Genomic DNA, 27,561 nt, shown 5'->3' on the forward strand with positions numbered 1-27,561 from the left:
TGTAAATAATGCAATAAACTGTATATATTGTAAATATTAGAATCAAATGTGTATATATTGTAATTATTGCAATAAAGTGTATATATTGTAAATGTCTCTAAAAGCCAGGCGTGGCTAACACTGATTAGCTCGGTGGGGGCATTAGGTGAACGCATCAAACGGGCTGTGTGAAATCACACACTGCCACCCCGCACTTAGTGGAAATGTCATATTTCTTCTGTTTATTTTTCCAAAAGAGATCTAATCTCTCAACCTGGTCCTGGGTCTTCCCCGAGGCCTCCTCCCAGCTGGACGTGCCTGGAACACCTCCCTAGGGAGGCGCCCAGGGTTCATCCTTACCAGATGATCCTGAACCACCTCAACTGGCTCCTTTCAACGCAAAGGAGTAGCGGCTCTACTCCGAGTTCCTCGCGGATGCTGAACTTCTCCCCCTCTCTCTAAGGGAGACTCCAGACCCCCTCCTGAGGAAACATATTTCAGACGCTTGTACCCGCGACCTGGTTCTTTGGGTCCTGACCCAGCTTTCATGACCACAGGTGAGGGTAAGAACGAAGACTGACTGGTAGATCCAGAGCTTTGCCTTCCTCAGCTCTCTTTTCATCACAACGGTGCAGTAGAGCGACTGCAGCTCCGCCCCCGCTGCTCCGATTCTCCGGCCAAACTCACGCTCCATCGTCCCCTCACTCGTGAACAAGATCCAGAGGTACTTGAACTCCTTCACTAAACTTTTCAATACAAATAGATTGAGCATAAGGCACAATCCATAACTGCTGGAAACATATTTTACCAACTGTCTCTCTCTAGATTCAAGTGGAGGAATGATGTCAAATAACTTGTTGAGGACTTGGCTTTGACTTGGGATTTGTTGCTCCTGACTCTAGACTTTATAGTTGAGACTTTAACTTCGAGGAGACACGATAACGAGTTCTGTGATGCGTCGACTCGTGTCTTCTTTTTGTAACTGTGTAAGAAAGTCCACCGAGTCCAAACACATTACTCAACACTAGATAATTTACAACGCCCGTAGACGTTAAACATTATCGATTTATGGTGCCGCTCCCGAAAGCAGCAGCGTCCATAGTGTAAAGAGCAGAAAGCAGAGAGTCTTATTTAGAAAGCTACAGGTAACAGCCGGAGGATGAGGTGAGCGCTGCCGTCTGCATGTCATCTCTGTGATCAGTAACATTGTATTTGGTTTTGCTCTTATCTTCCTTCCTTTGTACTCTTCATATAATTCATTCCTTTGTTTGATTTCTTAATTTCTTTCCTTTCCGTTTTCGTCCCTTTCAGCCCTTCCTTCAGTTTTCCACTAATTTCCTTCCTCTTCTTTTCCTCCATATTCTCATTTCTGATACATTTCTGCTTCTTAACTTCAAGATTCAAGATTCAAAATTCAAGAAGCTTTATTTATTTATCCCAAGGGAAATGATTGTGCAACAGTTTCAGTACAAAGATGGGAAAGGGTCAGAGTGACAATAAGCATAAAAACATAAATCAAATCAAACATTTAACTAAATGTGACAGAGTGCAACAGACATTGTGGTTAAACGTAGGTTCATACAATATACAACAATACGCAGCTGCAGTTTAGCAGCAGATTAAATAAAATAAGTACAAACTAAAGAAGTGATAAGGAGCCATAAGTGACTGAACTAAGTTACAGTACAACTAAATACAGTGATGCAGTGATGCTATAAAGTGATGCAGTGATGATATAAAGTGATGCAGTGATGATATAAAGTGATCTAAAGTGATGCAGTGATGATCTAAAGTGATGCAGTGATGATCTAAAGTGATGCAGTGATGATATAAAGTGATGCAGTGATGATATAAAGTGATGCAGTGATGATCTAAAGTGATGCAGTGATGATATAAAGTGATGCAGTGATGATATAAAGTGATGCAGTGATGATATAAAGTGATGCAGTGATGATATAAAGTGATATAAAGTGATGCAGTGATGATATAAAGTGATGCAGTGATGATATAAAGTGATGCAGTGATGATATAAAGTGATGCAGTGATGATATAAAGTGATATAAAGTGATGCAGTGATGATATAAAGTGACAAAGTGACATTTGCTCAGGGCACAGTGTCTCCACTGTTCCTTACCTGACCTGTAGATGAATTATAGAGTTTGAGGCCACCGGAAAAAAAGACTTCCTCCGGCGTTCAGTATTACACCGGGAACTTAACTCAACTTATTCCCTTGTCCATCTCTTCCCTTATTCACCCCTTCCTTATTTAATCACTGTCTTTACTTACCCTTTCCTTCGTCTTTCTCTCCTTCTTTTCCTTCTTTATTCTGATACTTTTCTTCTTACAGACTCCTTCCTCTCTCTCCATTCATTGTTCCCTCCTTCCTCCCCTTTTGCTGATAATCCAAACACAGTGGGCCACCGAGCACATTGTGTTACTGCCCTGAATAAGCGCTCTGACATGTGTCATTTGTATTCTCCATCAGTGATGCTCAGAGACGAAAGGCGCTGGAGTCCAAACTGGAGGCCTTGCAGTGTCACTTCACCTGGGACCTGGACCCCAGCGGGACCACACTTTACCGTCTCAGAGACCAGCTGGAGGACATCGGCGCAGAGGAGGGATACAGCTGGCTGGGTCACATTTACAACCTGCAGGGCTACATCCACTACCAGCTGGGCCTCACACGTGATGCCAGGCGCTTCTTCAGCAGCGCTGCAGAGGCCTTCCGCCAGATGAGAAACACGGTCTCAGATGAGGGTCCCTGGTTGGTGGTGAACCACGGGAACCTGGCTTGGCTGCACTTCAGCCAAGGAGAACAGGCAGAGAGTGAGGCTTACCTGTCAAAAGTCGACGCCCTGATGAATGAGTATCCATCTCCAGCCCAGGATGAGCTCCACCCGGAGATCTACGCTGAAAAAGCCTGGACCCTGATGAAGTTCGGCGCGGATAAAAAGTTGCTGGCTGCGGATTACTTCCAGAGAGCCATCAGGATGCAGCCGGAAATGGTGGAGTGGCACACCAGCCACGTCATAGGGTTAGTGAACGCTTTTAAACACAGAGACAACAAACTGAGGGCGGACGTCTTTGAGAAAATGAAAATCGCCAAGGAACACGACCCGGAGAACTTGTACCTCGCTGCTCTGTACCTCGAGGCGCGCGCTAAGAAAGGAGAAAAGATTGAAGATGAAGCACGCACGTTGACCAGAAGGGTTTTAAGAAAGCCCATCAGCAGCTACAGCGGTATCAAACCGTTACTTAAGCTGTACAGGATCTACGTGTCTCCCGATGAGGCCATCGATTTGGCGGAGGAGATTTTGGAAAGACATCCAGACGAACGTTATCTGAAGAGATGTGCTGCAATCTGCTACAAGAAGAGGATCTTTTCACTCAGGGACAACCCCCTGGAGCACAGCATGATCGACCGAGCGATCTGCCTCTACAAGGAAGGGATTGCTCTTTACCCTCTTTCTTCACTTAAAAGAAAAATATCTCTTGCGAGCATATACGCAGAGGCCGATAAGCAAGCGGAAGCGGATCAGATATACAAGGAACTGCTGGAGAGTGATCTGGATGCTGAAGGGGCACAGATGCTTTACAACTACTACGCAAAATACGCACATTTAACTCGAAAGGAGAGCTACAAGTCAATAGAATATCACATGAGGGCCGCAGCGATACCACAGCAATCTGCCTATCGTAAAAACAGCCTCAGGACTCTGGAGAGGATTAGAGAAAGAAACAGAAACCGAATGTGCGGAGAAATAGATGAGTTTCTGAATGACCTGCAGGACTAATCCCAACGAATACCAGGGCGACTGTGGCTCAGTGGTAGAGTGGGTCGTCCTCCATTTAAGAGATCGGGCATTCGATCCCCACCTCCTCCGGTCCACATGTCGAAGTGTCCTTGGGCAAGACACTGAATGGTAAATGGACTTATAAAGCGCCTTTCTAGTCTTCTGACTACTCAAGGCGCTTTCACAGTGTCACATTCACACTGATGGCAGTGGACATCTACAGACCATCTAATCTAACCATTCACACCACACTTACACACCCATAGGCAGCACGGGGAGCAATTCAGGGTTCAGTGTCTTGCCCAAGGACACTTTGACATGTGGACGGGGGGGGGGGGTCGAACTGCCAATCTCTCGAATGGAGGACGACCCACTATGCCACTATCCGTGCTGCGCATGGGTGTGTGAATGTGGTGTGAATGGTTAGATTAGATGGTCTGTAGATGTCCACTGCCATCAGTGTGAACGTGACAAACACTGTGAAAGCGCCTTGTGTAGTCAGAAGACTAGAAAGGCGCTTTATAAGTATAAGTCCATTTACCACTGCAGGGTATGGCTAAAGTTTCGTGTAGTACCTGGTGCTTTTTTTTTGGAACCACTCCGGTCGAGGTGCGAAGCAGGCTGAGCCAATACTAGGTGCAGTGAGTAGACTGCAGACCACTGATTTTGTTTTTCTGAGACAACATTTCTTCCCCTTCAGCCCAGATTTTAAAAATGTGCAGGCCACACAGTGACACCATACACTACTCAGTACACACAGCATTGTGTCAGCACCATGTAAGAATCTAGCTAGCTATGAAGCCTTAAGGTTAGGTCAGGTTTTACTCGTTATGTGAGTTGCGTATTCATGTACAACGAACTATAGGTAGAATATTGCTGTGGCTTTGGCCTCATGTTTAGTCACTACAGTGTAGTGAAGGGTTCAGGGTTCTAGCAGGGTTTGGTATATGAGCCCATTCCTATACTGGCTCCTTATGGAACAACCTGCCCCAGCATATTAAACAATGCAGAACATTGAATATCTCATCTTCAACTGTTTATCCGGGGTCGGGTCGCAGGGGCAGCAGCTTTAGCAGGGGACCCCAAACTTAGGGCACACTCACACTGTCCTTCCTCACCGCGCCCCGTGCTTTAGGGTCCTTGTCCCCCCTCCAGGCCCGTTTGTACTCACACTACCTGGGCCTCGGAGAATGCTTCTTGCTGCCTATACGTCATCACGCCGTAACACGTCACACGCATTGATGACGTCATGGCGATGCGTGGCTTTGTTTCCAAATCTTTCCGTAGACCTCGGAGTTTTTGTGCGTCTTGTCGACTGTTTTTGAATCTTTTCATCGACCAAATCTGCAGTAAACACTCCACCTCCGCATCACACCAACGTGAACCTTTCACCGCCATTGTTTGAAATGTCCGCGCATGGTCCCTCCTTCTTTTTTCTACGTCCCAACAGGCGCACAGGAAATGACCTCAGAACCGCCGTAGGCCTCGTGCTCGTACACGTGCGCACGCTCGTGCTCGTACATGTGCAAAAGTGCTTTACTAAAGCCCACCTCTCCCAAACGAGCCGTGGACGGCAAGCTGGCCGCAGTTATGCGCGGAACGGTTTTACTCACACTGGTCAAACGCACTAGGCTTGACCTGAAAAACCTGTTTTGGCCCGGTGCGGAAGGACAGTGTGAGTGGGCCCTTCCCTGTCCCGGGCCACATTAACCAGCTCTAACTGGGGGATCCTGAGGCGTTCCCAGGCCAGTGTGGAGATCTAATCTCTCCACCTGGTCTTGGGTCTTCCTCGTGGCCTCCTTCCAGCTGGACGTGCCTGGATGTACCATTTTTGTGTTATCTCTGAACCGTTCAGGACAAAAAACGCGTATAAAATTGGCTTCACACACTTATCACTGCTGGCATTTTGGATTCACCACAAATGAGCGACAAACATGCGTCACAAACGTTTTATAGACAGGTTATGACATATACAGTATGACATCACATTACATGCAAATACTGCAACATGATACAAAAATAATAAATATACATATATAACTATAGAAAGGGTAAATTAATGTAATCGAGCAATATGCAACACATGACAAATACCTTGTTAAATGAAACATTTAGTTCATAGAACAACTTATATTTGTAGACGATCTATTTCATTAGTTTGCTTTATTTTCAGGGAACTGAAAAGCTCTGAAAATAGAACCTCAATAGAACCAGATTTAGGGTTATCCCTTGTATGATGTCTAATGTGACATGTGACAAGAAATTGTTATTTCAGATGCTAGCGAGTAAAACAACAGTTCCATCACGTACATGGACATCGAGGACATTGCTGCCTCCTTGTCCCACCTCAGTTTCAACCAATTACAACATTTGAATTTTCTGGGTCCTTCATCCAAAGCTTTTTCTATATTCTAACCGATGGTAAAGATAAGAACTCCAAGCAGCAGATGGATCATAGAGAGTCTGATACTGGAGGCCCCACTGGCGGTTGTTGCGGCTCCAGGGGCGTTTGTTGCAGCTCCAGCTGCGGTTGTTGGGGCTCCAGGGGCATTTGTTGCAGCTCCAGAGGCGGTTGTTGCGGCTCCAGGGGCGGCTGTTGCAGCTCCAGAGGCGGTTGTTGCAGCTCCAGGGGCGGCTGTTGCAGCTCCAGCTGCGGTTGTTGGGGCTCCAGGGGCGGCTGTTGCAGCTCCAGAGGCGGTTGTTGCTGCTCCAGGGGCGGCTGTTGCAGCTCCAGCGGCGGTTGTTGCAGCTCCAGGGGCATTTGTTGCAGCTCCAGCGGCGGTTGTTGCGGCTCCAGGGGCGTTTGTTGCAGCTCCAGAGGCGGTTGTTGCGGCTCCAGGGGCGGCTGTTGCAGCTCCAGCGGCGGTTGTTGCGGCTCCAGGGGCATTTGTTGCAGCTCCAGCTGCGGTTGTTGCAGCTCCAGGGGCGTTTGTTGCAGCTCCAGAGGCGGTTGTTGGGGCTCCAGGGGCGGCTGTTGCAGCTCCAGGGGCGGTTGTTGCGGCTCCAGGGGCATTTGTTGCAGCTCCAGGGGCGGTTGTTGCAGCTCCAGGGGCGTTTGTTGCAGCTCCAGGGGCGGTTGTTGCAGCTCCAGGGGCGTTAGTTGCGGCTCCAGCTGCAGTTGTTGGGGCTCCAGGGGCGTTTGTTGCAGCTCCAGAGGCGGTTGTCTGGGCTCCAGGGGCGGCTGTTGCAGCTCCAGGGGCGGTTGTTGCGGCTCCAGGGGCATTTGTTGCAGCTCCAGGGGCGGTTGTTGCAGCTCCAGGGGCGTTTGTTGCAGCTCCAGGGGCGGTTGTTGCAGCTCCAGGGGCGTTTGTTGCAGCTCCAGCTGCGGTTGTTGCAGCTCCAGGGGCGTTTGTTGCAGCTCCAGCTGCGGTTGTTGGGGCTCCAGGGGCGTTAGTTGCGGCTCCAGCTGCGGTTGTTGGGGCTCCAGGGGCGTTGGTTGCAGCTCCAGAGGCGGTTGTTGGGGCTCCAGGGGCGGCTGTTGCAGCTCCAGGGGCGGTTGTTGCGGCTCCAGGGGCATTTGTTGCAGCTCCAGGGGCGGTTGTTGCAGCTCCAGGGGCGTTTGTTGCAGCTCCAGGGGCGGTTGTTGCAGCTCCAGGGGCGTTAGTTGCGGCTCCAGCTGCAGTTGTTGGGGCTCCAGGGGCGTTTGTTGCAGCTCCAGAGGCGGTTGTCTGGGCTCCAGGGGCGGCTGTTGCAGCTCCAGGGGCGGTTGTTGCGGCTCCAGGGGCATTTGTTGCAGCTCCAGGGGCGGTTGTTGCAGCTCCAGGGGCGTTTGTTGCAGCTCCAGGGGCGGTTGTTGCAGCTCCAGGGGCGTTTGTTGCAGCTCCAGGGGCGGTTGTTGCAGCTCCAGGGGCGTTAGTTGGGGCTCCAGGGGCGGTTGTTGCAGCTCCAGGGGCGTTTGTTGCAGCTCCAGGGGCGGTTGTTGCGGCTCCAGGGGCGTTTGTTGCAGCTCCAGCGGCTGTTGTTGCGGCTCCAGGGGCGTTTGTTGCAGCTCCAGGGGCGGTTGTTGGGGCTCCAGGGGCGGCTGTTGCAGCTCCAGGGGCAGTTGTTGCAGCTCCAGGGGCGGTTGTTGCAGCTCCAGGGGCAGTTGTTGCAGCTCCAGGGGCGGTTGTTGCAGCTCCAGGGGCAGTTGTTGCAGCTCCAGGGGCGGTTGTTGCGGCTGCTGCTGCGGTTGTTGCAGCTCCAGCAGCGGTTGTTGCGGCTCCAGTGGCAGTTGTTGCAGCTGCTGCTGCGGTTGTTGCAGCTCCGGGGGCGGTTGTTCCAGCTCCAGCAGCGGTTGTTCCAGCTCCAGAAGCGGTTGTTGCGGCTCCAGGGGCGGTTGTTGCTGCTGCAGCGGTTGTTGCTGCTGCGGCGGTTGTTGCTGCTGCGGCGGTTGTTGCTGCTCCAGCGGCGGTTGTTGCGGCTGCAGCTGCAGTTGTTGCGGCTCCAGCAGCGGTTGTTGCTGCTGCGGAGGTTGATGCTGCTGCGGGGGTTGTTGCTGCTGTGGCGGTTGTTGCAGCTGCAGCGGCGGTTGTTGCGGCTGCAGTTGTTGGGGTGGCAGTTGTTTGGGAGGCAGTAGGTTGGGCGGCAGTTGTTGGGGCGGCAGTAGTTGGGGCTGCAGTTGTTGGGGCAGCAGTAGTTGGGGCGGCAGTAGTTGGGGCGGCGGTAGTTGGGGCGGCGGTTGTTGGGGCGGCGGTAGTTGGGGCGGCGGTAGTTGGGGCGGCAGTAGTCGGGGAGGCAGTCGTTTGGGCGGCATTAGTTGGGGCGGCAGTTGTTTGGGCAGCAGTTGTTGGGGCGGCAGTTGTTGGGGCGGCAGTTGTTGGGGCGGCGGTAGTTGGGGCGGCGGTAGTTGGGGCGGCGGTAGTCGGGGCGGCAGTAGTCGGGGAGGCAGTTGTTTGGGCGGCATTAGTTGGGGCGGCAGTTGTTTGGGCAGCAGTTGTTGGGGCGGCAGTTGTTTGGCCGGCAGTAGTTGGGCCGGCAGTTGTTTGGGCAGCAGTAGTTGGCGCGGCGGTAGTTTGGGCGGCGGTTGTTGGGGCGGCAGTAGTTGGGGCGGCAGTTGTTTCAGCGGCAGTAGTTGGGGCAGCGGTTGTTTGGGCGGCAGTAGTTGGGGCGGCAGTTGTTGGGGCAGCGGTTGTTTGGCCGGCAGTAGTTGGGGCGGCAGTTGTTGGGGCAGCGGTTGTTTGGGCGGCAGGAGTTGGGGCAGCAGAAGTTTGGGCGGCAGTTGTTGGGGCAGCGGTTGTTTGGCCGGCAGTAGTTGGGGCGGCAGTTGTTGGGGCAGCGGTTGTTTGGGCGGCAGTAGTTGGGGCAGCAGTAGTTGGGGCAGCAGTTGTTGGGGCGGCAGTTGTTTGAGCGGCAGTAGTGGGGGCGGCAGTTGTCGGGGCGGCAGTAGTTGGGGCGGCAGTAGTTGGGGAAGCGGTTGTTGGGGCGGCAGTAGTTGGGGAAGCGGTTGTTGGGGCGGCAGTAGTTGGGGAAGCGGTTGTTGGGGCGGCAGTAGTTGGGGAAGCGGTTGTTGGGGCGGCAGTATTACATAAACTGGTCCCACAACAGGTTGGTCCACTGCTGATGGTACCAACATTTTGCATGAAAGGCAGGCTCCCAAGGGCGGTAGCAGCTTGACACAGGTTGGTAGATGCACAACCAAAGGCTGGAGAAGTAGTGGACCCACTCGTTACTGTAGAGAAAAGTAATTGATTTACTCAACGTATTTACATCAACAACAGCTTCGTATGATACTACTAAATAATGCTTAGGAACATTTAGTAAGAAAGACTCCGCCTCGGTCTCCCTTAAGTAATCATACCATCACTACCCCCTAAATGTACTGTGTGACAATGGAGTCTATCGCAAAAGACTCATCACAACTCACTTTATAGTGCAACATGTAATCAACTCATTTTTGACCCTAAAAAGGAGGGTCCTGATTGAAATGGTGACGGGTACGTCAAACGTGATGGTTAAGTTCAGGAACCACAGTAACTAAGCTAGCTAGCTAAGACGCGGGGAAACGACAGTTGCTCGGTCAACTACGTCCAGGGCACAAACGCGGTCCCCCGAGAGAAAGACCTATTTTTTTGGGGAGCCTATGTCATATGGTTTACGCCTTTGCTCAGGACATAATTCCTGCAATGATATGTAGATTACATGTGAATAACGTGAATGAGTTTTTGTACGTTTAGGTATGAACAGCGACTTAGAGGAGCCTTACAGCTATTGTTGACACTTCAGGAATAAATACTCGATTAAACATGTACTTAAAGTAAAATTGCTCTCCCTTTAAGAGTCTTTTAATGCTATATACTAAATGTGCTGTACTAATATTTGCTGCTAAATACAATGTAGTGGATTAGAAATATGAAGTTATGTATATTTGTTAATTTCAGTTTAATAAATGTACTTCATTACTTTCATCTACGGGTCGATTTCCCAGATCTCACAGTACTTTTTTGAAATACTTCATCCCTCATCATCTCATCTTCATCCGCTTATCCGGGGTCGGGTCTCGGGGGCAGCAGCTTTAGCACGGGACCCCAAACTTCCCTTTCCCGGGCCACATTAACCAGCTCTAACTGGGGGATCCTGAGGCGTTCCCAGGCCAGTGTGGAGATCTAACCTCTCCACCTGGTCCTGGGTCTTCCCCGAGGCCACCTCCCAGCTGGACGTGCCTGGAACACCTCCCTAGGGAGGCGCCCTGGGTTCATCCTTACCAGATGATCCTGAACCACCTCAACTGAAATACTTTAAAGTAGTAAAACACATTATGTTACGTATTTATGATAAAGACTCACCAGTGGATTCAAAGCATTGGTCCTCCACCCCCTGACATTGTAATGACACGGTGCATTGAGAGGTGAGGGGGTCACACGTGAAACACTGTAGAGTGTTATCTGCTTGAGCAGCAGGGACTGAAACAGAAAGCAAACAAATTGATTCGAGGAATAGACCAAATTTAAAAGTCACAAAATGTCTTAAACATGCTACTTATACAGCTGTACTTACAAGGTAGAGTTTCTTCGTTGCAGTTATCCGTGTTGCAGCACTTAGCCGTTGCGACTGCACCCTGAACACCCAAGTCAGCGGAAAACGTCTGAGTGCCTGCGACTGGACACAGGTCGGAAGATGCACACGCCTTGAAGATCTGCTGCGCTGTGGTTCCAGCTGAAGTGGCTACAAAATCAAAAGTGCAGGTTATTAATGTTGATGGAGAGCACATTTTTACAGCTAATGTGTTTCACTGAAAATAACAAGATGACTTGAATGAATAAATACCTAGAATGGAAGCTGTGATACACCTCGTCCCTGGTGGACATGTTTGTAGTGCTGTGATTGAACACAGCTGATCTTCCGGATCTGTGCACGTTTGACACTGAAGTGCTCCGGCTGCAATGGAGAGAAAAACAGCCAAAGACTGACGATCACACCTCCAATATTAAATCACATGTCTCTGTAAAAGCTGGAAACTCTTCTTCTTGTGTAAAATCATTTTAATCCTTCTGTTGCCCTCAAATTTCACTAACACCATTTATTCTTGGGCTCAATTTGACCGTTAAACATCTGGAAAATGATCATAATCAATGTGTGACTCAAGTTAAGTCGGGTACTTTATGTTTTTATTTAACAGAATGAAAAATATCACTGATGTTAAACTGCATGGAGGGATTTCTGTGTGTGTGTTTTAAAGTAAGTCTGTTATTTTAAGTGCTATTTTGTGTTATTTGTAACATCTGGAATGAAAGTAACGTCCGTTATCAAGGACAGCAGCATGAATTTGACCTCATATAATATTTGAATTGTAAAATAAACAATAATAATAATGATTAAATCATCCAGATGATCAAACTGACCAAAAGGAACACCGATGCCACAAGTACATGTACGATAAGAACAATAAAAAATATATATAATCATGATAATTTTAGGTTTTTCATGAGTCGTCCCCATAAAATGAGGAAAAGTCATAAATATAAAGCAAAAGAACAAAAAAAAATGACATTATTTAGAGATGTTAAACATTAAATGGGGTCAAATTGACCCTTAGGAGAACAGGAGGGTTAAACGACGTGATGTTTCAGTGGTTTAAACGGGTTTCGGTGGCGTATGCACCTCCAGATTCTTTACTTCTGCACATCTATTCTCTCACGACCAAGTCTTGGCACGAATATCACCTAAGTATTGTAACGTATCCAAAAAATAAAACAGTATATTTTGAACGTCACGCGCTAAATTCTCTTGTTCTGTCTTTAAATCTTAATGTTTTGAGCTGTTTTCTACTTCTTTACACCGCTGCTGAACTGTAGCATGTGAACCTTGTTGTGGAAATGGATTCTTCAATAAAAGATCGACAAACAGGATCAGCTTTTTCTCCGTGGCTTATTTTGCCAAAGCATTTTTCCTCTGCAGACAAAAGTACGTTCATCCCTGCGTCCTCACAAGGCTCAGAGTCTAGCAGGAATGACGATGTGCCAAATCGTGCACAGTCTTTTAGGTGAAGAGACGCGCTAAGCCTGGGTGGGGTGACGTCTTTAGACCAAACAAAAACATGCCTTAGACCATGGGTGTCAAACTGATCCAGTAAAGAGTCGCTGTGGTTGCAGGTTTTCATTCCAACCAATCAAAAACACACCTGGTCCAACAAATCAACTGTGTGAAGACAGTTCAGGTGATGGAGTAAGTCGAGTCAGGTGTGTTCTTGCTTGGTTGGAATGAAAACCTGCAGCCACACGGTCCCTTTACTGGATCAGTTCGACACCCCTGCCTTAGACCATGGGTGTCAAAGTCAAGGCCGCGTGCTGGTGTTGTTCACGCACCAAAACTACATTACCCACAATGCAAGGTTAGCCCGCGAACTCACTGCAGCGCCGCAAGGGGGCCGTCTCGGCTTCATTATTCATCAGCCTTCAGGGCAAATGTCAACTCTCAGCACCCCCCCCAATAACGGCTAAAGGGAAGGTGGACGATGAGAACAGCGTGTTTCAAGCTCATGTTCACAAAGCTGTGTCTTTATCTTGATATTAAGGGACATGTTTTATTTAATTTTTTGCTGTTTGCCTGTTGAAAATGTTTTCCTCTAAATAACTAAAGTCATAAGAAAATCTTGCTTTATTCATTTAATGTACAGGACACGTTTGTTTTTGTCTGTTTGCCTGTTGGAAAATCACTGACAGAGCCGTACAAAAATATGTGATTATTCATTTAATCATTAAATAAAATACGGTAAACTGTGTTAGGTCTTGGTTCAATAGGTGATATGCATCATTTTAATATGTTTTAATAAACATTGAACCAGTCCGGCCCTCGGCTCGTAGCAGATTTGTTTTTTTGGCCCTCTGATGGATTTGACTTTGACATCCCTGCCTTAGACATTTCAATTCTGAACACTTTGAACCTCTCTCATCACACTAACAGGTCTCTAACACAGGGTCCACATGCACAAATATGCCATTATACCATCATGAGGCAGGTATTTGCATTATCCATTAAGAAGGGGGAGACACAGGAGACACTGAGCTGCGTCTGACCTGACAAAACCAGGATTATGAATCACAAATATCCAAAATTCCCACAACAACCTACTCTCAATCGAATCATCCGTTGATATTAACAGTAAGATAAACAGCTCTTGTAATATTAAATGCATCTTAAAAGTGTTTAAATGACTCTCCAGGAGCTGCAGAAGCTACAGTGTCAGTGTGTAAGTAGAGTTACCTGTGGTGGAGAGAGCCCAGAGGAGGGTCAGAGAAAGGATCAGATTCATCGTGATGAACAGGTAAGAACTGATTTCCCTCTGCGGTGGTGATACTGAACCTTATCAGCAGCGCTACACTTTATATACTGTAGAGGTGTTAATAACCATACTACACATTCATCCATGAACACATCATCTGGGTGTGATCGGACACACCTGTTTTCTGACATGGAACCGTCGTCATGTTAGCGCACCTTCCCACACCCTGTTTTTTTATTAATTTGGCAGAGTTCACTCAGATGATCAAGTATAAACACTTCATTGTTTATTATTACATCTTAATGAGAGTCATTTACTTCTTTGGATGTGCTTATCTCGTCTCATACTCTCTTCTGCTTCTATAAAAAGCCTTTCGCTCAGTTTCGTAGTTGTCCAGTTCGTCTTTTCTAACTCTGTATCTTGTCTTGATGAAAGCTGGCATCTAGTGTAAACACCTGCGATAACAATGGAAACCACAGGTGCAGTCGGAGAGAGCAGACCTCTGCCAAAGCATGTGCTCTGTATCACAGAGTCAAAGAAGTCACAAAGTGATCTTTCTGAACCTTCAGGCGCCACGTGAATGCAGCACAAATGCTCTCTCTAGCTCTAAAAGTAGATTAATTATATAAAGGGTTTGTTTTCCATCTTTTGGTCATTTATAATTGGCCTGATTTTAAAGAGGTTAATGATATCAATTTGGAATTTAATAGTTGATCTCCGGGTCATGATGGAGTTTGCACATCTTTAATTAAAGGGACTGTACTTCCTATGTAAATGCACAGTGGAGAAATGGCGTCCTGAGCACAAAATGAAGTCACACTCCCTCAGTGTGTGTTGTATTCTGAGTTTCTCTGTTGTTTGCTGTGTGTGACGGTCAGGGCGCTCTTGCAACATCTCATCTCATCTTCAGCCTCTTATCTGGGGTCGGGTCGTGGGGGCAGCAGCTCCAGCAGGGGACCCCAAACTTCCCTTTCCCGGGCCACATTAACCAGCTCTAACTGGGGGATCCTGAGGCGTTCCCAGGCCAGTGTGGAGATCTAATCTCTCCACCTGGTCCTGGGTCTTCCCCGAGGCCTCCTCCCAGCTGGACGTGTCTGGAACACCTCCCTAGGGAGGCGCCCAGGGTTCATCCTTACCAGATGATCCTGAACCACCTCAACTGGCTCCTTTCAAAACAAAGGAGCAGCGGCTCTACTCCGAGTTCCTCACGGATGCTGAACTTCTCCCCCTCTCTCTAAGGGAGACTCCAGCCCTCCTCCTGAGGAAACACGTTTCGGCCGCATGTACCTGGTTCTTTGGGTCCTGACCCAGCTTTCATGACCACAGGTGAGGGTAGGAACCAAGATTGACCGGTAGATCGGGTAAGGAAGAGCGACTGCAACACCGCCCAGGTTGCATGTTGCTGTGTCGAGGCGATCCCAGGCCCCTGTATTTCAGTATTTTGAGTAGAGCACCTTTACATGTTCTCATGATTTTGTATGTTTTTTCATTAATCTGTTTCCATAACCGATTTCTATCAGACCCTCACATGTATGAGAGATGTGATGAGCAGTTATATTCATGTAACACACAAACTAAATAAACCAAACTGAGATACCAAGCTGGAAACATTATCTTGTGGCGGAGGAAATATCTCCATTGTCACATAAGAAGACATTTTATACGTTTGACTAAACAGCAGTAGATGCGGTTACTTTTCCATGTGTAACTTCTTCGTTGTTTTGAGTCATGCATCAGATCAAGATCCCCTCGATGCAAAAACAAACGCCAGCATCATTGTTCTGACAGGGAGGAAACAACCTGACACACTGTGTGAAGAATGGCCGTGCTCACAGGATCTAACCACAATGCTAAGCTGGCTTCTTTCACGCTTCTTGTTTTTTCATCATTGGGAATGTTGTCAAACTGGCCACCTGTCTGTACACGCCATTTACCGATGCCGCTGCGTAGACTGCATTGTTTTCTATTGAAAGTTAAATCTGGTACTGATTTAGTCATATCTCGCTTCCCTGTTTACCTTACCTACCAATTATGATCAACTGTCACGCACTGAGAATGTGACTCATCCTGATAGCAACACAGATGTGGTTTAAGGACACATCTTTGATCCGGTGTTGACTTTTCTCAGGTACTTTCTGAACAACAGGTTATAAACAAAACTAAAGACGACACAAGATATTGGTGATTGAGGCTGGTTGTAGCAGAAGACAGTGAAACGTGCATTTGTATGAAGGCAAACGTTGTTTTTAACCTGTGCAAAGAGAACCAGAATTAATTCAGTATCAGATGGATCCCTTTGATATTTCCATCAGGAGTCGTGATGAGTTTTGACCGTGAATAATTCAGAACTCAACATTTTGAAACTTTTCATTCATTCATCTTCAGCCTCTTGTCCCTGTCGGGGTCGCGGGGGGCTGGAGCCAATCCCCAGCTGACATTGGGCGTGAGGCGGGATCCACCCTGGACAGGACGCCAGTCTATCACAGGACACATAGAGACGAACAGAGACAGACAACCATTCACACCTACGGGTGATTTAGAGTCATCAATGAACCGAACACCTGCACGTCTTTGGACTGTGGGAGGAAACCGGAGAACCCGGAGAAAACCCACGCAGACACGGGGACAACATGCAAACTCCACACAGAAGGGCCCCAGCTGGAACCTGGAACCCTCTTGTTGTGATGTGGCAGTGCTTACAACCATGCCATCTTGCAGCCCCAGTTCTTTTTACAGTTTATATTAATAATATTATTCCATTTTTAACTGAATGTTATGCACATTTCTATGCAGATGATACAATATTACACTGCCGACTGCTGCGGAGAACCTGCAACTTTCCTTTTACGCTCTCCAAGTTGCATTTAATGATCTTAAACTTGAAAGCCCTTGAAACTTTAACAACATTAACAGTTGTGTGAACTAATAATCCTTTAGTCAGTTACATTTTGAAACTAGTCTTTAGCCAAAACGGACACTGACTCTTTTTTCACATGCAGCAATGCTTCTCCTGGAGGCGTCTATAGGGGGAGCGTGGAGCTTCACAGGACAACCCTAAAATCTGGGAACCATTGGAGCACCAGGGTCAATCTTGGCTGAGGTTACTGTGTTTAAGAGGCTGTTGTTGATGTTAAAGGAAGATGTTGGTATCTATCCATTTGGAAGACACTGTTACCAACCATTTTGTGCCACATGGTGAAATAATGTTCCAAAGTTAGTGTAGTGGAAACTTTTCTAGCCTGGTCAAGTTTACTGTTTCCACTGGTTCTTCAACGAGAAATCATCTTCTTTGTAACAGAACTTCCTGAGACCTTGATGCAAACACGAGCCTTTATTTACCACGTATACCGCGGGGCGTCATCCGCTAACACGTGCACAGGCAAATGTCAGGTTATGGCGCACAGAATACACGAACAAGGCGTTTTTATAGGATTATAATACATTGGTGTCTATGTGAAGTGCACTTAAGATGATCATGCGCCCAACATAACACCTTAGAGAGGAGCTATGCTAGCAGACATCTAGCGGAACAGGACGCCTCTGCGTGTGCTTTCTCAGAAGATGTGCCTGGTGCTGGAGAAGTGCAAAAAGAGTTCATAAAGTCACAGTTTCATAAGTACAAGTCAAAAGGTCATGCTACGTGCTCATGCTTCATGCTACATGCTCGTTTGTTCCACAGGATGTTGCACAAACATAGTCTTAAGCAAACATGGTTATTAGTTATTTTACCTTGCAACAAGCATCACATCTAATTTTACCATTACATTAGACTCAATTTTGGCATGGGAAAAACAGGCACGGCCAATTTCAAAGGGGTCCCTTGACCCCTGACCTCCAAATATCTGAATGAAAATGGTTTCTATGGGTACCGGAGAAAATCTCACATTTACAGACACGCCCACTTAATGATTGTCACATGAGGTTTGGGCATAAAACTGTTTTTCTCATGTGGTACAAATGTGTTATTTTGGCCTATTACAAAATGGTGCATTTGAATATCTCTGCACACGAGTCCAAAAACAGTCGAGAATGTCATAAATTGGGTCTGATTGGAAGGATGAGACTCTTGTTTCTACTATGCTGCTGTATTAACTGCCATAACATATAAGTCATATTCACATTACTATAGATATAACTATAGTTACTGGAAGTGTGTCTGTGTCTGTCTTTGCGTCTGTCTTTGTCTCTCTGTCCATTTGTCCGTCTTTTCTCTCTCTCTCTCTCTCCTTCTCTTCCTCTCTCCGGTGCAGACAGATGTCCGTCCTCCACAGAGCTGGGTCTGTCTGTCGTTCCTGTCTGTTATAGTGAAGGTTTTCAACGCCACCGTACTCTACGGGGGAATTGTTGGGTCTCTGTAAATCATAAATAAGTCATAGAGTGTGGTCTTTACCTACTCTGTAAAGTGTCCTGAGATAACTTTAGTTATGATTTGGCACTGTAAATAACATTGAATTGAATTGAATTGAATGAACCCAGTTGTCTTCATGTGTGATGAAGTCTTGTCCCCATAGGAGACATTTCAGTTTCTGAGCAGTTTCCAATCGCTGAAAAATCAAACTCCTGCAGAAATCTCCAAATGTTTTCGATACCAAATCACATCATGGGTATTTTTTCCCCCTGCTCAGTTCCAGAAGTTATATCATGTTTCTCTGACACATGTTCAGAGTTTCGTGGTCAGTAGTATCAAATGTTGAACTCAAGTCCAGAAGCACCAGGAGAGATACTTTATAAGCATCAGCACTAAGGGCGCACTCCCACATTGTGTCCGTCCTGTAACGTGCCCCGTGCTTTAGGGTCCTTGTCCCCCCCTCCAGGCCCGTTTGTACTCACACTACCTGGGCCTCGGAGAATGCTTCTCGCTGCCTATACGTCATCACGCCGTAACACGTCACACGGATTGATGACGTCATGGCGATGCGTGGCTTTGTTTCCAGATCTTTCCGTAGACCTCGGAGTTTTTGTGCGTCTTGTCGACTGTTTTTGAATCTTTTCATCGACCAAATCTGCAGGGGTTCCCAAACTTCCCTTTCCCGGGCCACATTAACCAGCTCTAACTGGGGGATCCCGAGGCGTTCCCAGGCCAGTGTGGAGATCTAATCCCTCCACCTGGTCCTGGGTCTTCCCTGAGGCCTCCTCCCAGCTGGATGTGCCTGGAACACCTCCCTAGGGAGGCGCCCAGGGTTCATCCTTACTAGATGATCCTGAACCACCTCAACTGGCTCCTTTCAACGCAAAGGAGCAGCGGCTCTACTCCGAGTTCCTCATGGATGCTGAACTTCTCCCCCTCTCTCTAAGGGAGACTCCAGACCCCCTCCTGAGGAAACACATTTCGGCCGCTTGTACCCGCGACCTCGTTCTTTGGGTCATGACCCAGCTTTCATGACCACAGGTGAGGGTAGGAACCAAGATTGACCGGTAGATCGGTGCGGTAGAGGGACTGCAACATCTGACATCTCTCCATTAATTGCATGTATATAGGTCCTGTTTGTGCATGTGTGTGTATTTCCAGCCTGTGTTTGTAACATGTATAATAACAGAGTGAAAAAATTGAATTTCCCCTTGCGGGATTAATGTAGTAATTCTTCTTCTTCCTTTTGGTTTTGAGCGGTGCCACCGTATTTAGACCCTTTTTAACCTTTTGGTTGGCAGAAACGTGCAACGGCAACATTTTTCTGGTGATCAGACTCTTGATAAAAAGCTCATTTGGTGGTTTGAGAAAATGCCATCACTCTTTCTGCAAGTCTTGGGAATGCATTTCTTTATATTGAGATCAGCCTTTTATAAAAAACACCCAAGGTCTCATACATCAGAATAGCTTTATTAAACAGGTTATGACATAAACAGTATTGTCATGGGTGAAGCATATTGGAGGACCCACACGCAGAAAACAATGAGAACTTAAAGAAATAACTGATTAACTCTACTCAAAACAGACAGGAGGAAACAAACAAGGCTTCAAACCAGGAAAACCGATGACAAACAATGAACACGGGGGCCAGGGAACCTAAAGACAAGACTTATCACGGACAAGACAAAGCTGGAGACGGCAAATAAACACACAAATGAACACACAACTAAACACGGGCAGGGCAGACAATCTCAGACAGGAAGTAAAGCAACACAGGGCACAAGAGGAGAGAACTTCAAAATAAAACAGGAAACAAACTCAGAACATGTCACACATAACTAAGGTCCTAACAAGGTAATTCAGAGTCCTTCTGGTAACTTCATTAGGGCTTTTCCTCAGCTCCCTTGTTTTAAAAGAGCGTAAAGATGAGGAGTCCGAGCAGCAGATGGATCATACCCAGATTGATACCGAAGGCATCACTGGCATTTGTAGTTGGGGCTGCAGTTTTCGGGGCGGCGGTTGTTGCAGCAGTATTACAAAGACTGGTCTCACAGCAAGTTGGTCCACTGCTGATGGTGCCAACACTTTCCAAGAAAGGCAGGCTCCCCAGGCCGGCAGCAGCTGCACACAGGTTTGCAGATGCACAACCAAAGGCTGAAGAAGTACCGGACCCACTCGTTGAAACTGTAGAAATAAAAAATCGTTTTCACTCAACGTAGTCTCATCAACGAGGTTGTATGATATCCTATGAAACACGACGTTCCGCTTAATGCTGTTAAACGAAGAACGAATTTCAAAAGACTCTCTCCACAGTCGCATTCATTCACAATCTTTCTCTTCACACTTTCAGGCTTTGGACTCCAACACCTTTGTATGTGCGTTCACTCATGTTAACCATCCAGATTTAGCAACGGTCTCCCTAAGCAAGGTATTTAGTGTAAATGTACTTCATTACTTTCCTCTACTGGGTACTGGTAAAACACATTTTGTTTACTTTGTATGAAAAAGACTCACCAGTCGATTTAAAGCAGCGGTCCTCCACCCCCTGACATTGTAAGGGAACGGTGCATTGAGAGGTGAGGGGGTTACACGTGTAACACTGTAGACTGTTAGCTGCTTGAGCAGCAGGGACTGAAACAGAAAACAAACACATTGATTTGAGGAATAGACCAAATTTAAGAGTCACTTTAACATGCTACTTATTCAGCTGTACTTACAAGGTAGAGTTTCTTCGTTGCAGTTATCTGTGATGCAGCACTTAGCCGTTGCGACTGCACCCTGAACACCCAAGTTTACGGAAAATGTCTGAGTGCCTGGGGCTGGACACAGGTCGGAAGGTGCACACGCCTTGAAGATCTGCTGTTCTGTGGTTCCAGCTACAAAATCAAAAGTGCAGTTTATTAATGTTGATGGAGAGCACATTTTTACAGCTAATGTGTTTCACTGAAAATTACAAGATGACTTGAATGAATAAATACCTAGAATGGAAGCTGTGATACACATCGTCTCTGTTGAACATGTTTGTAGTGTTGTGCTTGAACACAGCTGATCCGTCAGATCTGTGCACGTTTGACACTGAAGTGCTCCGGCTGCAATGGAGAGAAAAACAGCCAAAGACTGACGATCACACCTCAAATATTAAATCACATGTCTCTGTAAAAGCTGGAAACTCTTCTTCTTATGTAAAATCATTTTAAACGACGTGAAGTTTCAGTGGTTTAAAAGGGTTTAGGTGTCGTATGCACCACCAGACTCTTTACTTCTGCACATCTATTCTGTCACGAGACTAGGCATTTATATTGCATAAGTATTGTAACGTATTATTATTATGTCTTTGATTTATATAGCGCCTTTCTCATTGCTCAAGGCGCTTTACAAAGTCCATTTATTCACACAGCCACACACAGTGGTGGTAAACTACGCAGTAGTCACAGCTGCCCTGGGGCAGACTTACGGAAGCGTGGCAGCCAATAAGCGCCTACGGCCCCTCCGACCCCTCCGACCACCTCCTCAAACATACAGCAGTCATACACATTCACACGAGGGAAGGTAGGTGAGGTGTCTTGCCCAAGGACACAACGACCATGACACAAGTAGGGCAGAGCAGGGCCGTCGACCCTCCAGACATTGGCCTACTCGCTCTACCAACTGAGCCACAGTCGCCCTCAAACGTATCCATTATATAAACACATATTTTGAATGTCATGTACTTTTCTTTAGACTGCTGCTGAACTGTAACATATAAACCTACTCTTAGTCAAAGCATCCGGTGTTATTAACAGTAAGATAAAAAAACAAAACAATTCTGGTAAAATTAGACGCATCTTAAAAGTTCTAAATTACTCTTCAGGAGCTGCAGAAACTACATTGTAAGAGTAAGTAGAGTTACCTGTGCTGGAGAGAGCCCAGATGAGGGTCAGAGAAAGGATCAGCTTCATCGTGATGAACAGGTAAGAACTGATTTGTTTCCCTCTGCGGTGGCGATACTGAACCTTATCTGCAGAGTTACACTTTATATGCTGGAGCGGTAAATGTAATAAACAATGATGTAGAAACGTCATTTGGGTGTGATCCCATTCCGACACACTGTTTTTTTTTCAACACACCCTTATTTATTGTTGACTTAGGGAGTAAAGTATAAATAAACCTTTTTCTACATTTCATCTTTTATCATGTCATTTTTTAACATTGTCTCGTACTCTCTTCTACTTCTTTAAAAGCCTTTCGCTCGGTTTCGTAGTCGTCCAGTTCGTCTTTACTGACTCTGCATCTTGTCTTGATGAAAGCTGGCGTTTAGTATAAACACCTGCGACAACAAAGGAAACCACAGGTGCAGCACAAATGCTCTCTCTAGCTCATAAATAGACTGATTATATAAAGGGTTTGTTTTCCATCTTTTAATTATTTTAATTTGTTGATTTTAAAGAGGTTAATGACATCGTTTTGCCATTTAAAGGTTGATCACCGGGTCATGTTTGCACCTCTTTAATCTGTACTTGATATTCACAACACTGAAAAAGCAGCAAACAGATACTTTCTATGTCAATAAACAGTGGAGTAATGGTGTTTGTTATTAATCACTGTGTAGATATCAAAGTTAAATAAAAATGATTTAGCATGTGTGGAAGTAAACATGATTGAGAAAGTGAATAACAGGACGAGGTCACCGTGTACTGGGGACTTAGGCCTGATAAACACACTCTGTTTAGAGAATAATGAAACTATATTTGGGCGTGATGACGTCTGGACACAAAGTAGACTGACTACTGAGTACTGATGGTAAATGTGTGAGTGTGTATTGGAAAGACCTGATGGGGCGTGTAAACGTTGTCAGCACACGAACATCAGTATAAAGGGGAAGTTCTGTTCAGAGACACTTGGAATTTAGGAATTTGGGGATTTTGGATCTTGGTTCTCTGTGATGAGTGTGTTAAAACTTGATTCAATAAATTCCCCTTGGCAGCTGTGAGACTTCTCTGCTGACTCCTCCTTGTAGACCTTTCTATTTTTACATTGTTGTACCATAAAGTGGTGACCCCGACATGCTTTCACATTGGATGCCAATTAAAGATAAACTCCAGTTTTAAAACAGGGGCAATAAAATGAGGGGACCGGTGCCCCAGAAGGTTGGATTCTTCAGAGTAGGGACGTTATCCTCAAAGCAATTTCAGTCAAAAGCAACTGGACTTCGTTATTTGTCTAGGAAGACGTTTCACCTCTCATCCAAGAGGCTTCATCAGTTCATGTAAGCATCTGACCAGGCTTTTAGTCCCTTCTTGTAGACCTTTCTATTTTTATAATACATTGTTCTACCATAAATTGGTGACCCCGACATGCTTTCACGTTGGATGCCATTTAAAGAATGTTGAGGATAAGCTCCAGTTTTAAATAAGGGGCAATAAAATGAGGAGGGTCAGCCCCCCAGAAGGTTGGAGTAGGGAGTGTTCTTTCTACAGGAGCTGGGGAATCATTGAGGATCCATGTGACCAGGGGGGCTGAGGATTCAACTCTTGAACGAACGAGAGACAGTCTGGGAATGATGGAACCTCTCAGACCTGGGCAGGAATGAGGAGTCAGACGTGGAGGTACACAGGTTAAGCTGGCGTTTATTCTTAAATCCAAAACGGGAAGCACTGAGCTAGTAAACGTAAAACAAAAGTTGCTCCGAACAGGAGGAAAACAGGGCTGACAAAAGGGCACACAAAAAAATCAAAATCACTCTTTCAGAGGAAAACGAAAAACACAAAAACATAAGCAATGACAATACTTAGATCTCAAGACAAGAACAAGGCTGTGGAACGGGCTGGAACTTTCCGGCATTACGGACAAAATATTCTGGCAACGAGACAGGGGGAGACACGGACGATATACACATGAAGGGAGGGGGGGGGGCACAGGTGGAAACAAAAATGGATCAGGGGAGGACGTCAGACCGGTGACACAAGAGGAAGGGCACGTGACCTGAAACGAGAGGGGAGTTACTTTTCAAAATAAAACATGAAATTCACAAGACGGAAAACCCAACGACAGGACAGACCTCACTGCGGTGTGGCAGAACCAGGAACAGCCATAGGAACATTCTGAACCAATCACAACAACTCAAGGACTTTTATGCACTATAAATACTTGGTGCTCTTTTCTGCCTTGGTGGTCACAGCAAATATGACCGTGACATCTGACCCCAGAGAGAGACCCCTTCTTGGTTTTCCTCCTGTTCGGAGTGACTTCGTTTTGTGTTTTACTAGCTCAGTGCAGCTACAAGTTTGGTTTTCAACCTTTTGCGAGCCGAAGTTTCAGAATAAAAGCCCGCATAACCTGTTCCCCTTCGCATCTGAGTCCTGATTCCTGCCCAGGCCTGACATTGTTGTTATTTCAGAGCCGTATCGAGGCGATCCCAGGCCCCTGTTTTCCAGTATTTTGAGTAGAGAACCTTTAATTATAGTACTATACAAACTTTATACTATTGAACACTTATTTTTAAAATGTACTGTTGATTTCAAGAACCCCTCGATGCAAAAACCAACGCCAGCATCATTGTTCTGACAGGGAGGAAACAACCTGACAAACTGTGTGAAGAATGGCGGTGCTCACAGGTTCTAACCACAATGCTAAGCTGGCTTCGTACACGCTTCTTGATCTTTCATCATTGGGAATGTTGTCAAACTGGCCACCTGTCTGTACACGCTATTTAATGATGCCAGTAATTGCGTAGACTTCATTGTTTTCCCTGAAAGCTAAATCTGGAACTGATTTAGTCATATCTCGCACTGTATCCTATTTTTGTCTCTTTATATTAGTGTGTAATTTGTTTATATGTTGTGTCAAACCCCTTTCCTGTTGATTGCAAGGCGTTAATCAGAGCCGCTTCTAAGCTTTTGGGGGCCCTAAGTATAAATAGTCGGAATGGTCAGGGAGAAACCCCCCCCCCCCCCCCCACTCAAACCTTTTTTTACGTATTAAATATTTAAAATTGACATTAAATAAACATAGAACTATGAAAATGTATTAATCAGGTAATATATTCGTCATCATAGACTGTTTTCTTGAATTTGCCCTAGGGGAAATGTCTGTGTAGCTGAACTTGAGGGTTATGGCGGTTAATACAGCAGAATAGTAGAAACAAGCACAGCTAAGGTACAGCAGCAGGAAGCGTCATGCAGGACCACGGCAGCAGGCACCACCATCATCAGCAGAGACCTGCGAGACGACAAAGTGTGGGAAACAGAAGTGCTCAGCGTCTTATGGCTGAACAATCCAACTCCAAATGTCAAAATTGATTGATACCAAATCACTGCATGTATTTTTTTTCTTTCCATTATGGTGGGTCTTTAACGGTTAGCATAGATAAAGTTGACAGAAATGTTAAATGAATGTTATTCCGACATGCGTGAGCCCGTCACCCCGCTCCACTGGCGACTCCTTACTGAAGGTAGTTACTTGCTTATTTTATTCTCCCTTCACTTACTCCTGTTTGTATGTTCTGACTTTATTTAGGCTCCTATTATTTTAGATTTATTGTGGTGGTTAGCACTGTCACCTCACAGCGAGAGGGTTCCTGGTTCGAATCCCGGCTGGGGCCCTTCTGTGTGGAGTTTGCATGTTCTCCCCGTGTCTGCGTGGGTTTTCTCCGGGTTCTCCGGTTTCCTCCCACAGTCCAAAGACGTGCAGGTGTTCGGTTCATTGATGACTCTAAATCACCCGTAGGTGTGAATGGTTGTCTGTCTCTGTTCGTCTCTATGTGTCCTGTGATAGACTGGCGTCCTGTCCAGGGTGGACCCCGCCTCACGCCCGATGTCAGCTGGGATCGGCTCCACGCCCCCTGCGACCCCGGCAGGGACAAGGGGCTGAAGATGAATTAATTAATGAATGAACTGTGCTGTTTATAATGTAACTTGGTGGAAAAGTGCATCATGGGCCAAGGAAGAACCCGTTAGATTGCATTTCTGAGAGCATCCAAATCACAGGGCGGATACACAATTCGTTCACTTTGTTTACAGTACGAGATAGGGCCTGACTTGCCAGAGGTTTGGACTCTATTTAAAGTTCTACTTTATTGAAGTTATTTTGCTGTGTATGGCAATCAGGAAACCGACCTTCTTACCCAAGCCTCTTCCACCAAATGTGAGACATTTTCAACATTTTTTAACAACAAAATCACAACCGTCAGATCAGGAATTGTTACAACTCCTGAGGTTGCTTGTAGGGGTCCTGCCGGCAATCTTGTGAAAGGCAGGCAACAATAAAAAATATTGTTAACCATCTCAAACACTGAAATGCGGTATTTAAACTGCAAGCAAATCTCTTAAAGAGGGTCATATTCAGACAGGTCATGACCGAAAGAACGAGGTCGCCGGTACAAGCGTGTGAAATGTGTTTCCTCAGGAGGGGGGCTGGAGTCTCCCTTAGAGAGAGGGGGAGAAGTTCAGCATCCGTGAGGAACTCGGAGTAGAGCCGCTGCTCCTTTGCGTTGAAAGGAGCCAGTTGAGGTGGTTCAGGATCATCTGGTAAAGATGAACCCTGGGCGCCTCCCTAGGGAGGTGTTCCAGGCACGTCCAGCTGGGAGGAGGCCTCGGGGAAGACCCAGGACCAGGTGGAGAGATTAGATCTCCACACTGGCCTGGGAACACCTCAGGATCCCCCAGTTAGAGCTGGTTAATGTGGCCCGAGAAAGCGAAGTTTGGGGTCCCCTGCTAAAGCTGCTGCCCCCGAGACTCGACCCCGGATAAGCGGATGAAGATGAGATGAGATGACGACCGAGTCGCCAGAATAAAATGTTGGCATTGTACGTTTATTTATATCAACGTTTCTGAACCATTGCGACCCGTTCTCATTCTCTCCTCATCACATACTCACCCCCTTTGATGCTCCAAGACTGCAGTCTATGGAAAATAACCAGGATTTCTTTCTTGCTTTGTAAGTGTGTCTTAGTCTATGATGTAAATCCTTGGTTCCTGTATGTTGATTAACATAACAGTCAAGCTGTGAACGAGTGGTGGGGGGATTGCGGATAGGAGTGACATTTGGTGGTCGTAAAACACTGACTGTCGTTGTGTTTGTAAGGTGCTTTGATGTGAGTGTATATCTGCTGAAGGGACTTGGAGGAAGGCAGAGGTTGTTGAGACCCGGTCGTTGGTTGAGTCTCTCCTGTATGCATGCAGTTAAGTAAAGACATGATTTGATTCCAAAGAATTTCTTTCACAAGTCCTAAACACATGATTAGCATCGTGAAATCAAACAAAGCTATGAATGTCACTTAGGTTCAGACATCAAAAGAACATGGTTAGGAGTAGGTTTTACACGATAAGGAGTTTGCCATGCCGCCACTCCTTCTGTAAGTTTTGGGAATTGGGAATCAAAGCGAGCCACAAACCGTTGTCGTCTCATACATCAGAATAGCTTTATTAGACAGGTTGTCATAGAAACAGTATGTGATAACATTGAATGAAACAACTGCAAAGTGACTGCAAAAATCTACATAAATACTGGAAGTTTATATACAACATAATTATAAATAGAATAAATTAGTGTGAATGAGAAATATATGACACAAGACAATAAATAATACGATTATAGGATAATAGTTATACTACATATGATCAAATACAAGAGCTTGCGGTATTTTTAAGGTAATGGTACAGCTCTGACAAAGCAACCTCGTTATTCAGTAAACAGACTTGTTCAGATCAACCCTTGTATGATGTGCACATTTTTAGCCCCCGTTATTACCGACCAAAAATGGCGG

At 46.2% G+C, this 27,561-nt stretch overlaps 3 protein-coding genes across 4 annotated transcripts; 1 reads left to right on the forward strand and 2 right to left on the reverse strand.

Moving 5' to 3' along the window:
* Nucleotides 1-1,138: 1,138 nt before the first annotated feature.
* LOC310966849 (interferon-induced protein with tetratricopeptide repeats 1B-like) lies at nt 1,139-3,774 on the forward strand (the record flags this gene model as incomplete). The annotated part of the gene is made up of 2 exons (XM_083940778.1): nt 1,139-1,143; nt 2,466-3,774. 2 exons carry the CDS (start codon nt 1,139-1,141, stop codon nt 3,772-3,774), a joined length of 1,314 nt encoding a protein of 437 aa, XP_083796904.1.
* Nucleotides 3,775-5,716: 1,942 nt separating this feature from the next.
* On the reverse strand, nt 5,717-13,580 carry LOC310966609 (uncharacterized protein). 2 transcript variants are annotated; one of them, XM_083940384.1, is made up of 5 exons: nt 13,453-13,580; nt 11,017-11,127; nt 10,747-10,914; nt 10,536-10,652; nt 5,717-9,421 (listed from the first exon to the last, which is right to left on the reverse strand). In XM_083940384.1, exons 1-5 carry the CDS (start codon nt 13,499-13,501, stop codon nt 6,186-6,188), a joined length of 3,681 nt encoding a protein of 1,226 aa, XP_083796510.1. In that variant the 5' UTR covers nt 13,502-13,580; the 3' UTR covers nt 5,717-6,185. The 2 variants fall into 2 exon arrangements, with proteins under 2 accessions (XP_083796510.1, XP_083796511.1); XM_083940385.1 differs by lacking the exons at nt 10,747-10,914; nt 11,017-11,127; nt 13,453-13,580.
* A 5,688-nt stretch (nt 13,581-19,268) lies between these two features.
* LOC310966610 (uncharacterized protein) lies at nt 19,269-21,806 on the reverse strand. The gene is made up of 5 exons (XM_083940386.1): nt 21,709-21,806; nt 20,798-20,908; nt 20,537-20,695; nt 20,334-20,450; nt 19,269-20,003 (listed from the first exon to the last, which is right to left on the reverse strand). The coding sequence occupies exons 1-5, from the start codon at nt 21,755-21,757 to the stop codon at nt 19,729-19,731; spliced, it is 711 nt and encodes a 236-aa protein (XP_083796512.1). The 5' UTR covers nt 21,758-21,806; the 3' UTR covers nt 19,269-19,728.
* Nucleotides 21,807-27,561: the final 5,755 nt, after the last annotated feature.

The sequence above is a fragment of the Echiichthys vipera genome (genome assembly GCF_963691815.1).
Source record: "Echiichthys vipera genome assembly, chromosome: 3".
Lineage (NCBI taxonomy): Eukaryota > Metazoa > Chordata > Actinopteri > Perciformes > Trachinidae > Echiichthys > Echiichthys vipera.

Bases quoted from the DNA above. Each gene is read 5' to 3' on its own strand.
- LOC310966610 (XM_083940386.1), bottom strand. From the start codon at position 21,757: ATGAAGCTGATCCTTTCTCTGACCCTCATCTGGGCTCTCTCCAGCACA. The intron at 20,909-21,708 runs GTAACTCTACTT...TCTCCATTGCAG, and splicing joins CTGGGCTCTCTCCAGCACAG to CCGGAGCACTTCAGTGTCAA. The intron at 20,696-20,797 runs GTATTTATTCAT...TTGATTTTGTAG, and splicing joins TATCACAGCTTCCATTCTAG to CTGGAACCACAGAACAGCAG.
- LOC310966609 (XM_083940384.1), bottom strand. From the start codon at position 13,501: ATGAATCTGATCCTTTCTCTGACCCTCCTCTGGGCTCTCTCCACCACA. The intron at 11,128-13,452 runs GTAACTCTACTT...TCTCCATTGCAG, and splicing joins CTGGGCTCTCTCCACCACAG to CCGGAGCACTTCAGTGTCAA. The intron at 10,653-10,746 runs GTAAGTACAGCT...TTTCTGTTTCAG, and splicing joins CAACGAAGAAACTCTACCTT to TCCCTGCTGCTCAAGCAGAT.